Source organism: Camarhynchus parvulus, chromosome 13 (assembly GCF_901933205.1).
Source record: "Camarhynchus parvulus chromosome 13, STF_HiC, whole genome shotgun sequence".
NCBI classification, from domain to species: domain Eukaryota; kingdom Metazoa; phylum Chordata; class Aves; order Passeriformes; family Thraupidae; genus Camarhynchus; species Camarhynchus parvulus.
Window position 1 is genome coordinate 10754589 of NC_044583.1, and position 12301 is coordinate 10766889.

The 12301-nt window shown below is 43.9% G+C and overlaps 1 protein-coding gene across 2 annotated transcripts in view; it reads right to left on the minus strand.

Moving 5' to 3' along the window:
- RASGEF1C (RasGEF domain family member 1C) overlaps positions 1-12301 on the minus strand; it is a 72452-nt gene that overhangs the window by 15040 nt on the left and 45111 nt on the right. For both annotated transcript variants that reach the window (XM_030957214.1, XM_030957213.1), the window contains 6 exons: positions 8172-8384; positions 5917-5991; positions 2415-2510; positions 1258-1360; positions 1078-1157; positions 341-436 (listed from right to left, as the gene is read on the minus strand). In XM_030957214.1, coding sequence (XP_030813074.1) covers positions 341-436; positions 1078-1157; positions 1258-1360; positions 2415-2510; positions 5917-5991; positions 8172-8384 — 663 coding nt within the window. The remainder of the gene's footprint in view (positions 1-340; positions 437-1077; positions 1158-1257; positions 1361-2414; positions 2511-5916; positions 5992-8171; positions 8385-12301) is intronic.

Below are 12301 nucleotides of genomic sequence, written 5' to 3' on the forward strand. Positions count from 1 at the left end.
TGTTCACAAATGGAATGCATCGTGGAAGATTGTTTACCTGAAGGGAATTGATAATTGGATTCTGGCGTGAGTGTTTTGATTCACTGACCACTTGAATCCAGTTGTGTGGGTATTGAGACTGTTGGCTGACAGTAACAAGATTCTGTGCAGTGGAGTGCAGTTGAGTGCTTGGCAGATTCAGTTTAGATGTAATGTAATACAGGGTAATATAGTATAGAATAATATAGTATAATAATCTGATAAGATGGAGTCCTCCTCATAATTTCTCCCTTCATTGGGGTTTCCCTGCAAACCCTACACCCCAGCCCTGTGGGGAGGAATGGGCTGTGCTCACACCCACCTTCTCCCTGTTGCTGTGAGCAGTGAGGGACCTGTGGGCAGCTCCCCGCAGCGCTGTCCGGTAGTTGTAGAAGTTTCCAGTAGGGTCCATCTGGTGCTACATGCACAAAACAACACACGCTGGTTAGAAAGTAGCCTGGGGCCTCTAAAGACAATTTCACACTCAGTTGTAGCAAACCATGAGCAGAGAAGAGCCTCCATCTTCAAAATGTACATTTCAAAATCCACATGCCTGCAGAGCCCCATGCACCAAGGGTGCAATGAGAGGTCTGCAGCCCATGGCTGTAATACATTTGATATTTCTACTGACAGCTTACTGAGCTTTTATGTGAAGAATAAGCACTGTACATTCTGTGTGTGCCAAAACCTGGAATTCTCAATGCAAAATATTGTGGGGTCTTCACTCAAACTCCAAGGTATAGATTGGGAGCTTTACATTCAGCATTGTGCCCATGGCCAAACAAAACATGCATCAGGAGAAGCACTGTGGTGTGCATATAGGTTCATACTTTGGGGTTATTTTAATTCCTTTTATTTATTTGAGTACTCTGAATTCCCTCTATATATGATCAGCTTTACACCCTCCTCACTACCTCTGGGATATTTCAGCTCAGAATCATTCTCTCTGCCTCTGAAATGTGTCTCCAGACATCTCACACCTGGATAAAAATGTAAAATCCCCAAACAAAAATATTCTGAATATAATTAAAGCAGTGCATCAGGATTGGTTTTTTTTACCTCCAGAATGAAAAATTTGGCTGTTTTCACTTTTGACCAAGTCTTCTTTAGCCTGGAAACTGGACTCATATTCATTCCAGCTATGAGTGAGAGAGAAAAAAACAGAGCCATTGATAAGAGCTGGGTTTGCTTTTTCAGCTGTGACAGCTGATGGAAGACCTGGTTAGAAGCTGTACTTACAAATGATTGCCATCAGTGAATTAAAATTCCCTATGTTAAAGCACTCTCGGGCAACGTCGATGAAGAATTCAATGACTTGTGCTCGCTGTTTCTTTTTTGCAGGCTGTAAATTAAAATAAATGAGTCTCTGTAATGAACATATGCAGAACTGGAGGTCATCCTAAGCATTTGTTCCATGCCTAGTGTGGCTTCATGCACAGCCTGGGCCATCTGCTTTCAGTCACTGGCCCTAATTCTGTTCCAGCAATCCAGAGGATGCTGGTGACTGGCAGCCTCTGAAATCAAAGCTTTCCCTGCAGTGACACAGAAGAAATTCACAGAATTCCCAGTCCCAGTGACTGTCTCAGTGCTGGAACAGGGAGCCCAAGCACAGCCTCAGCTCCCTGCTGGCCTCCCAAAGGCCATCAGCACAGACTTCCCCAAGGGCAGGATTTCACACCCCTGTAACAGCAGCATCTTTGTCTCAGAAAGAGCTTGTTTCATTGCATCAATCCCTTTCCCCTCTTCTGTCCCTTTAGCAATAGGCCAGACCAAATGACAGCATTTTAAATACACATTTTAATTGGACTGGAATCACCCTAACTTTTCCAAAGATGATCTTCAAATGGTAATTCTTACGTGTCACAGGCTATCTAGGCTCTTTAAACTATTAGTATTCCTCCCTTCCATACCCTTTCCAAAGAGGAAAACATGAATTTCATTTTGATGGGACCAAAACCACTACAAGTTAAGGAACAACAGCCACAGCTACACTAATGGGCAGCAGGACAGAGAGCCGTGCAGTGGGAATTCACACACACCGCAGATCTTTAGGATGACAGATAACAAATATGGCTCTGCTAGAATCTTTGCTGGCAGAAATCTCACAGGATAACTCAAGGCATTTTTTCCTCTCTTTTTCCCTGCAGGGTTCATTATTCCACACTGTGCTCCTACTACATCAAGAGAACAGTGCATTCCCCTGTGTGCCACCACCTCTGTTTTGCAATATGTTTGTCATTTATCAGGTCTCTTCTGCAAGTGTAACACTACTAAAACTTACCATCAGATGCTTAGCTGGGTCATAAGAAATAAATCCCCAGGATTGCTTATTAATATAAAATCTCAGCGTGGTACTTCAGGTATGTGGTAAAATGTGGCACATACTTGTAACTTACCATGCAAATTTCTGTTGCTACCAGGTAGCAGAGTCTATTGAACCATTTCACATAGGCCTCAAGGTTACTTGTCTTCTTCTGCTCACTGAAACAAGTCTGGGGGGAAAAAGCACAGAAAGATATAACTGTGTTCCAGTCAGTGACCTGATCACTAAGATAAATACTGCACAAAGGTAATTACTGGCCACATCTCTCTCTTGCTTATGGAAGACTGTGCATTAAAGGGCCCCTTTTAAAAATCCTGTGGATATCTGGATGTGTCAACTGCACAATTCTGGTGTCCAGAAAACAGCTCCATTTTGCCTGCAGCAAGTGTTCACTGAGAGTCTGCACTGACCCTTGTTCACTGGGATACAAAAAGCTGAGGCATTGCAGGATTCTGACATCAACAAGGATGTGCAGACAAAATAAGACAGGCACAGACTTCCACAGCAGGCTCAGTTTGTGCCTTTGATTCCAGGATTTCCTCCACCTCAGTAAATAAAATCACCCACAGTCCTTTTCTGCAGGGGAGGGACCAGAATTTAGTGAAGTGTACAAGAGAAACAAGAGAAAACACAGTTCTGGTTGATTTTTTAGGAAAAAAACCCCACTATTTTCCTTAGTGAGTTTTCAGAAAAACAGGTTCTTAGCAACCAGCTCTGCCTGGATGGCTGTGTTTGAACGGGTCACTTACATGCCAGAGGCACTTCACTGATAATACATTACAAGAAGCGTATTTTTCACTTATTTAGATAAAACTTAACATAAATTCCCATAACTGATACAGGCTATGTGAGCAGATACTTGGCTGAATTTTTCCAGTTCCTTTGTCATCAACAGAAAATTTTTTCACACAGCCTGAATATGTTCCTTGGAATTGTAAGAATTCAAGTGCTTTGCCCAGCTTTAAACTCTTAGACAATCCATCTAGGACACTCAGCTCTCTAATGTTCAAGAGATTTGTCTGAACATTCAGGAACATCCACTAGAGGGTATCAGAGAATTCTGATTTTTGTTTTATTAGGATCATCATTTCCCAGAGGTACCATAAACACATGCCACTGAGAGGAAAATCATAATGCATAAGCAAAGATCCATTAATGTCAATGGGATCACCCATATTATGTAAGGTAAATCAGTGACTAAGAACCCCTTTGGAAATGTGGTTTAATATGATTCCCAAGGTAACTCAAAGTAAGAAAATATTCACCTGTGTTTCTGTATACCGACGTGTTTAGGAACAGAAATCACAGTACCATGCTATGGAGGAGCAAAGCCTAACAGGACTGAAATTCTGAGCCATTTTATGAATAGACTACAAACACAATGAAAGTGTATTTTTAAAGCCTCTCAAAAGTAAATGTTAGCAAGCAGCATGTAAATATCAAAACCCCAAAGGAAACCCAAATCAGCCCCAGTCTAACCACAGCAGCTGCTTTTCACATGCTGTTTTTTGTTTCCTACTACAGCAAAAAGTACATAAACCCCAGGTTTTGTTCTGAAAATAGTATTTCCATCTCAGAACTGCTGTCCTGTGCCAGGGCATAAGAGCCACAGCTAATAACGCAAAACTTGTGAAAAATGTGCAACAGTAAAGTGGAGACAGACTGCCTTTTAAAGGTTAAGCTTTATAAATGGCAGCAATATTTAGCACCTCCCAAGCATCTTCCATCTGCAGCTCAGAATGCTTGATAAACATTCATAAGTGAAGCCTTTTGAAGCCCTCACACAAGGAAGATGTTTAATATGATCTCCAGCTGGAGGGAATTCAGACCTGAGCCAACTCCCTGTGTCTGACAGGGATGTTCTCCATGGGTCTGGGAATACGACTCCACATAAGGTTTGTGCTACTTTGTCCCAAGATGTGTCCAGAGAAGGGCAGAGGAGCTGGGGAAGGGTATGGGCACAAATGTGAGGAGCAGCAGCTGAGGGAGCTCAGCTGGGAGACAAAGAGGGGGAACCTTCTTGCTCTCCACAGCTCCATGGAAGGAGGTTGTAGGGTTGGTCCCTCCTTCCAAGTAACAAGCAGCAGGGCTAAAGGAAATGCCCTCAAGTTGTGCCTGAAGAGGTTTAGATTAGATATTAGGAGAAATTTATTTACTGAAAGGGTAGTTGGGCATTGGAACAGGCTGCCCAGGAAAGTGTTCAAAAAATGTATGGATGTGGCACCTGGGGACATGGTGTGGTAGTGGCCTTGGCAGTGCTGGGTTAAGGGTTGGAGTTGATTATCTTGGGAGGTCTTTTCCAGCCTAAACTATTTTGTGGTTGTGTGTGCAATGCTCTCCCCCTGGGCTATATCTTGGCACAGAAGCTTTTCTAAATCAACCACACAGAGCCTGAAGAAAAGCTCCAGACTCCCCTCAGTGTGATCAGCCTTGCTGATCTGAAGCCCAGGTGGCTGAAATCTCACTGTGGTTGGTTTGGTACTTGTGTTTCTGACACACATTTGCTGCCTTTGAGCTCCTTTCTAAGAAATGTGAACAATGCCCAGAATACCTGCAACTCCATCTCTGCCTATTTCCCTCATACTGAAACAAACTGCAGAATCTCCACAAGTCCAAGGAGAGAAGGAAAGGGCCCAATGTTGCACATTTCATCCATCCATCCATCCATCCATCCATCCATCCATCCATCCATCCATCCATCCATCCATCCATCCATCCATCCATCCATCCATCCATCCATCCATCCATCCATCCATCCATCCATCCATCCATCCATCCATCCATCCATCCATCCATCCATCCATCCATCCATCCATCCATCCATCCATCCATCCATCCATCCATCCATCCACCTTTTCACCATTACAAGCTTTTTTGGTGCTCTTTGTGCAGCACTACAAACACTACAGGTCTTCCTGATACCTTTGAGGATCAAATGAGGAGATTCAGCCATTGATGTATGATCTCAGTGGGAATGTATACACAGTTCAGGGCAAGAATTTTCCACCCTTTCTTTTCAGACAGCATGTGAGATCTCTGATTCTCCCTCTCCAGCTAGGAAGCCGCTTTCTTTATTGAAATGTTACTTCAAACCTCAGTGGAAAGACTCCAAGTGGCTTTCACAGCCTTGGGATGAAGCCCTGATCAGGCACTCTGTTCCCTATGGTGCTTTGGGTTATTGTGTAGAGAGAGAAGAGTTGATTCATGACTCACTGACTCATGGCTGTGGTGTCTGGGCACACACTGAGGCCATTACATCACATCCAGAGCCTTCAGTTCTCCACCAGAGCAGCAGACATTCCCTGGCTGTGCACAGCCACAAGCATCTGTCCCACTCAAAGAGCTTGGGAGGAACAAGCCTGAAGGCCCAGCAGGGTGGTGGCCAGTTTGTCAGCAGGGAGGAATGGCAGTGACCTGGCAGTGTGAGCTCTGCCAGCAGCTTCCCATCCTGGCCATGACAGCACAGGTCACTGGTGGCCTGGCCCATGTCAGCTTGTGTCCCTGCTCTTGGGGACCTCGTCACAACTGCACAAACTGTGGTCACAGGAGACACTTTGTGTGTGGAGAAACCATACCTTGGTGCCATCCAGAGGGTCCTTATGGACAAATGCCTGCACAAACTCCTCAGGTCCAATGTGACTTAGTCTTTCCTGTGAGGGTAGGGGAGTGGGAAGAGAGAGGGAAAAATAAGAAGGCACCCCAGAATATCTTCTGTTTCTCTTGATAAAACATTGTCATTTCCTGTCAGCTCTGAGTGGTGTCACTGAGCTGGTACACAGCCAACTAACTGGACATTAAAATTCATAACTACAATTAGAACTATGTCAGCAGAAAGACGAAAATTAGAATAAATACTGACAAGCCACAGTAAGAGTCCTCTCCATTGTGCTGGATGCACAGGGAGCCAGCAGACATCAGTTCTGTTTGGTGCTCCCTCAGACCTGCTGTGGTCCAGCATCACTCAAAAGCCAAATTATTTCCCAGTTGTTACAATGGCAGTAATGCTGTTATCTGGAGTCCACTGCATCCCAGAGCATCCCAGAGCATCCCACTGCATCCCAGAGCATCCCACTGCATCCCACTGCATCCCTCTGCATCCCACTGCTCAGAGCCCACCCAGGGCTCTGCTCTGGCTCCTGCCCACTGACCCTCAGGAGATGGCTCTGGGTCACTGGGGAAGGAAGGCACTGAGGATGGCATTAAAGACTTTGCTTACACTGGAGAGTGTCCCAGGCACTAAGCAAAAGAAGAATAAATAAAGTGTGCAAATCTCTTTCAGTAAAAGAGAATCCACCTCCAGCAGCTCCTGAAAAAATGTGGCAGCTCCAACAACACACTGACCTTCCTGATAGGCTTTTCACTATCCTTAAATGTGTTTATTAGGAAAAAATAAATATTTTCAGTAGTCTGTAGGTCACAAAGGTATTTCAGAGGAAGTATTTTGGAATTCCTACAGTCCAAACTTAGAATACTCAAGCAATAATAAAATAAATGGTAATTCTGGTCAAGGGAGAATTTTATGTCTAGTCCTATGCTTTTTCTCTGGGCCTCTCACCCAAACACTGATAACTGTATAAGGCTCTTACTAATCAATAACTGTTTTAAATAAGTATCAAATAATTCTTACTAACAAATAAGCATCAGACAGTTTCAGTGCAGAGCACTTGATAATATCCGATATAGCAATGAAAGAGAAAGTAGAGAGAATTGATTACAGTACAGTGGAATTAAAATCTCTAGCTGCATCTGTTTTAAATGCAGTGACGCCTCAGTTACAGGGAATTTCCCCTTGGAAGACAGCTGCATTGTGGAAGAGGAAAAAAACAAAAGCAAGGAAAATCTCCATGCAAAGGGACTTCTAGTCTCTGGCTTAAGTTACATAAAGCAAAGAGAGCCAAAGCTGCATGTTCTGAAAAATATCCATTCCACTTCTTGACAAGCAGAATATAAACTATCTTCAGAAATCTGAATTTCTGATTTCCTACTACTCACTGAAAATCCACAGTGCATTTCATGCTTTGTTTTTCCATCCTTCCCCTGCAGGATGAGCAGAGGGAAGGAGGACGGGCAGCAGGGCACCAGAGCAAGGAGAGATCTGCAGGTGGCAGCAATGTTTTATGTTCTCTGTGCACGTCCAGGAGGTCTGTGGGGAGGACCTGACCCTGGGAGAAGGGTGTGCAGCACAACAGCACAACCAAGGCTCCAGCACTGCAATTTTTCACACAAGAGTCTGTTTGGGAGCAGACTGCAGCCCAGCACAGGGGGAGCAGCAGGAATTTGTGGGGGTGGTATCTGCACACCCTTATATGTCCATGCACAAAATCCCAAAGGGAAGAATGGAAGGCATATGAGACAACACACTGCTTTGTGTATCTGGAGAAATGGATTTGAACTGCTAAAATTTCTTCCAAATTTATAAAAGGCTTAATGACCAGCCTTTTATAAAGGTCATTTATAAATGACCAGCCATTTGTAAATGGTCATTTATAAATGACCATTTCAATAGCACCTGCAGAGCTTGTGGGGCTCTGAGCACCTTATAGAAGTGACATTCCTAGGACTTGACTTTGCTGGAATAGGATTCTCATTTCACAAATAAGCAAGCTGAAGCACAGTGACCTGCTCCAAGCTGCACAGGGACACTCTGATATATAGTTTTCTTCCCAAGCATCTCTTAACCTGTCAAACCCTGCCTCCTGCTGCAGTGCTGATACAGCATGGGATAGGCTGCAGCAGTGCAGACATTTTTTGGTGATGTCTGGAATACTTAGCAGCTGATGGCTCAAAATAACATCTCTGGCTGCAGAAGTTGGGAACCATTCCCACTTACCAGCTCCACATGTGTCAGCTGCTGAGCCAGGGTGTAAGGGTCACTGCAGACACTCAGGATTTCTCTCTGAATTGATGGAGGTTTAGTTTTAAAGGCAACCAGCTTATCAGAGACAGCAGTACTGATCTTGACAATCCCTTCTTGCCCATGGCTGAGGGTTGCAAGCTTCTGATTCAGGGCTTGCAAAAGCTGATTCATCTTTTTCCAGTAAGCCTGGAAAGACAGGGAGAGAAACATAAGCCACCCAGAAACCTTGACATTGGAGTGGGTTTTTGTGCTGAATTTTCCTTTCTGCAAAATACTCCTAAGCCAGCAACAGGCTACCATTTTATTTCCAACAAGCCCATTTCAGAATAACCAGCTGGCTTAATTACAATTCTGTGCTCTGGACACAGAGACTGCAGTCAAGAGGAGAGGCAGGCAGGACTGGTGGGTTGGGCTGGCACTGATACTCCAGATTGCTGCCAACATCAGGCTCAAAGGAGAGGCAATGCTGCCACATGAGTTACTGCAGCTTTCTGGAGCACAGCAGCTTTTGGTACCTATCTTTTATGTCAGCTGCATTTTGGCTGAGAACTCTACCTGCTAATGCTGCTTTGTCACCTCTTATTTATTAGGAATAAGAAATGTTTCTAATGCTATTTTCTCCATCCTTTTGACCTGAATGCAGAAGAAGCTTGCAGCTGCTTGCTACCCAGCTGGAGTGGCTGGAGCATTGTGTAGCTTTGAGTATTTAATATCCAAATGTTAACTGCTACTGAAGGAAGCACATGTTGTATTCCAAGCACAGCCATGTGCTCAGCAGGATCATCATTACCAACTTGCCCAGGTTGTTCTCAGAGCTGGAGCAATTCCTTACAGACAGTGAGTGGAGTCTCTAGCCATGCAGGATGGGCAGAAAGAAATTACTTCAACTGTTCATGACTGACAGATGCAGACGTCACAAAACTGAGATAACAGAACTGGTGGGTGGGTTCTAAGGATCAGGTTAATTGGAAATGTCCTTGGCTAGACTGTGCCTCACCACAAAGAACAACACACACCTGTGTCCCAAGGTGGATGCAGCTCAAGTGAGCCTTTGGGAAGTAATGCCAAGGTTTAGATCCAGCCCTTGGCTTCAGAGTTTTGTAGGCTGTGGATAGTGTTCAGTGCTAGGCACTGACAGCATTCACATTTTAAGTGTTCAAGGAACCAGAAACCAGAGTCAGTGCTCTTCTCAGCTGCACAGAATCCAATCTGCACATTGGAGATAGCACCTCCTCCAGCTTCACAGTGAAGAATAACTTCTCATATCTACTCTGTCTTCATGACAGGGTAGGAAAGGCTGGAGACCTTTAGAACATCCCAAGTGCTTCAACTTCTGCCAAACTTCATAACTTTGATGCAGCTTTTCTAACAAAAGGTTTCACACTGCTCTCTTGGGCTCACATTGCTCTCCTTTCACCTAAGGAAGATGCTCTCTTGAGCTGGGCTAGAACATGTACCAGATGAGCAGGATAAGTCAGGCTCTTTTTTGTAAAACAGCTGTTAAGTCTGAAATGAAGCAAGTACCCAGAAGGCAGGAGGGACATGTCTTGGAGAATGACACACACACATTTGATTTGGAATCAAATCCCAAAGGTGGAGTGAAAATTGGCTGAGGAAAACCCCACTCCTTCAGGTTTTATCTGTTACTGATGTATATTAGCTCCAAGAAAGGCCTTCTTCATGTGAATCCTCATGTCAACAGATGGTCACACTCCTGATTAACAAAGACTGTTCTGGACCCAAACTACTGACCACCACCTAAATATTTCTCTGTTTTACATCGAGGTGTGTTTGTAAATCTCAACACAGCTTATGAAGCTCTGTGAACACAATGGGATTTTTTAGTGAAAACTCAACTAGTGACATATTTGGCATTTTGTGAACTTATTTTGTAAATGGGAAACTCAGTTTTTTGGGGGTAAGGGGACAACACTGAAAGCCAAGCCTTCTAATAAATAAAAAACATCTGGCTAAAAGACTTGGCTGGAAACCCAAAGGTCCTCTTTCTAAAAGGAGTTTAGATGAAAAATCTTGGATCAGCCATGTCTATGCAGTATCAAATTCTTCATAGTTTGGACAAAAAGCTGCATAAAATTGCTTGAAAGACACGCATATTAGCCATTCTTTCAATAAATCTTTATCAAGAGATCTAATTTCACCTCATTTTGTAGGGAATATGGCACAAAAAATAGATATAGGCAACAGTAAACAAAGACTCAGGTAAGCCAACCACCTAATAAAGAATGAAAAAAAAAAAAGAGACACACTGAAAGGACACAAACAATTACACAGAAATCAGAGCTCTTGAAGAGACTCACTGGAAATCAGTTGGGTGCACCCTTGCTTAGAAAGCTTTTCTGTGCATATTGAGAGAGAAATTAAAAAAATTTTAAAAAATCCTGCTTTTGCCTTTCTAAAAGCCTTTTCTGCCTTCTTTAAACTACATCCACTAACTGAAAACAACATTGTTCATTACCTTCAACATGCTGGTAATTATCTTGCCACAAAATGACCCCCCACTGTACAGGGGCTGCATGCTGGACTTATCAACCAATTTCACTTCCCTGCCACATTAAGAGTCAAAAGAAGCACACTACTGTTTAATATTTAAGGAAAATGTTTCGTTCTTAACTAGGAAAGTTCCTCTGAAGACAGCAGGCCTCAGCAGGTGGCTTAGGAGCTCAAATTTTAATTAAAATTTCTAACTCTAAATGCAAATCACAGCACTTACTAAGAAATGCTTCTCAGCATGGACACCTTTATAAGCGCATCACAGCCTTTAGAAAGTGGACTCTACAAAGAACAGGAGCAGACACTGCAGGGGAAAATCCTGCACTGACCTACATGGACTGGATGACATCACAAATATTTCAGTCTTTAACTTCCGTGGTTCACAATAGGAACAAGTTTCTTCCAAAAAACTAATGGTCACCATCACTGTTCTGTGCTGTCCCTTAAAAAAAGGAAATTTGCATTTGGAGGATATGAGCTGTTTCTTAAATTAATTATTGATCTTGCTCAGGCATAATCACTTTCAATTACAGTGCCTAGTAATGTCTGAAAAACAGTGATTTGAAACTAATGTAGTCTGAGGCCCCCCAGGGCACGCACAAGGATTTGTACACAGCTGTGCATGCCCCAGAGCAAAGGTGGGCAGTGCTTGCTCAGGTTAGGCAAATAAACTCCTGCTTTGCATGCAGAAAGTTGATTTAGAGCATTTATGATTCTTCACCAGGGCAACTACTGCTATTAAAGAGCACATGCTAAGTCCCTGCTCTCCACCCTTTGGTGGACACAAACTGTGGACACAATTCTGGAGGGTCTGCAAGGGTTTCCCTCACTCTTGATGCTGAAGGGCTGCAAGGCATCTTGTGCTGTGGCTGGCCAGGAGCAAGTCCATGGACTCTTTCCCTTGAGGGAATTCTACTACTCTGGTTAATGGAACTAAAGCCACATTAGCTCTTTCTGAGTTGTTGCCTTCACCTCCACCATGTCTCACAGCTTCCCTGTCCTACCCCTTCTCTCCCAGCCCAGGCAGTCAATCCATGCCAGTCTAAGCTCCCTGGAAGTGCCAGACATGCTGCCAGCCCAGTCCAAGAGCAGCTGTTTCCATTTATATTTCATGTGCATAGGACAGCCCAATTTCATTTTTGTTGTGCTGCAGCCCTGCCAATTCCTTCTGTCCTCTCTCCCCTCTTCTCTCTCTCATCCTCATGGGTAAGTTCTTGCTCTTCTGCTGGACTGCACCCCTCTGTGGCCTGAGGCCAGGCCTTCATGTAGCCAGTGGAACTGAATTTTTCCACATCCCACAGTTAACCTAGAAGTAATTACAGACTCTCAGTGTACTATTTGCTTATTATTTTCATGAACTTTGTGGTCTTTTTAATGTTTCCAAATTAATTTACGGCGTTCACCCACCTGAATCTGCCTCTCCCAGAAGCTCCATTCACTGTGGCCCACTGTGCCACACACAGAGCTCACATATTTGAACCCCAGGACCATACAAACCTCTAGCCTGAGTCTGTGCTTAGCAGGCCACACACTGCTGTCTCCTGCCACCTCCATGCTCCCAGACAAGCTACATGTCACTAATATTAATATTT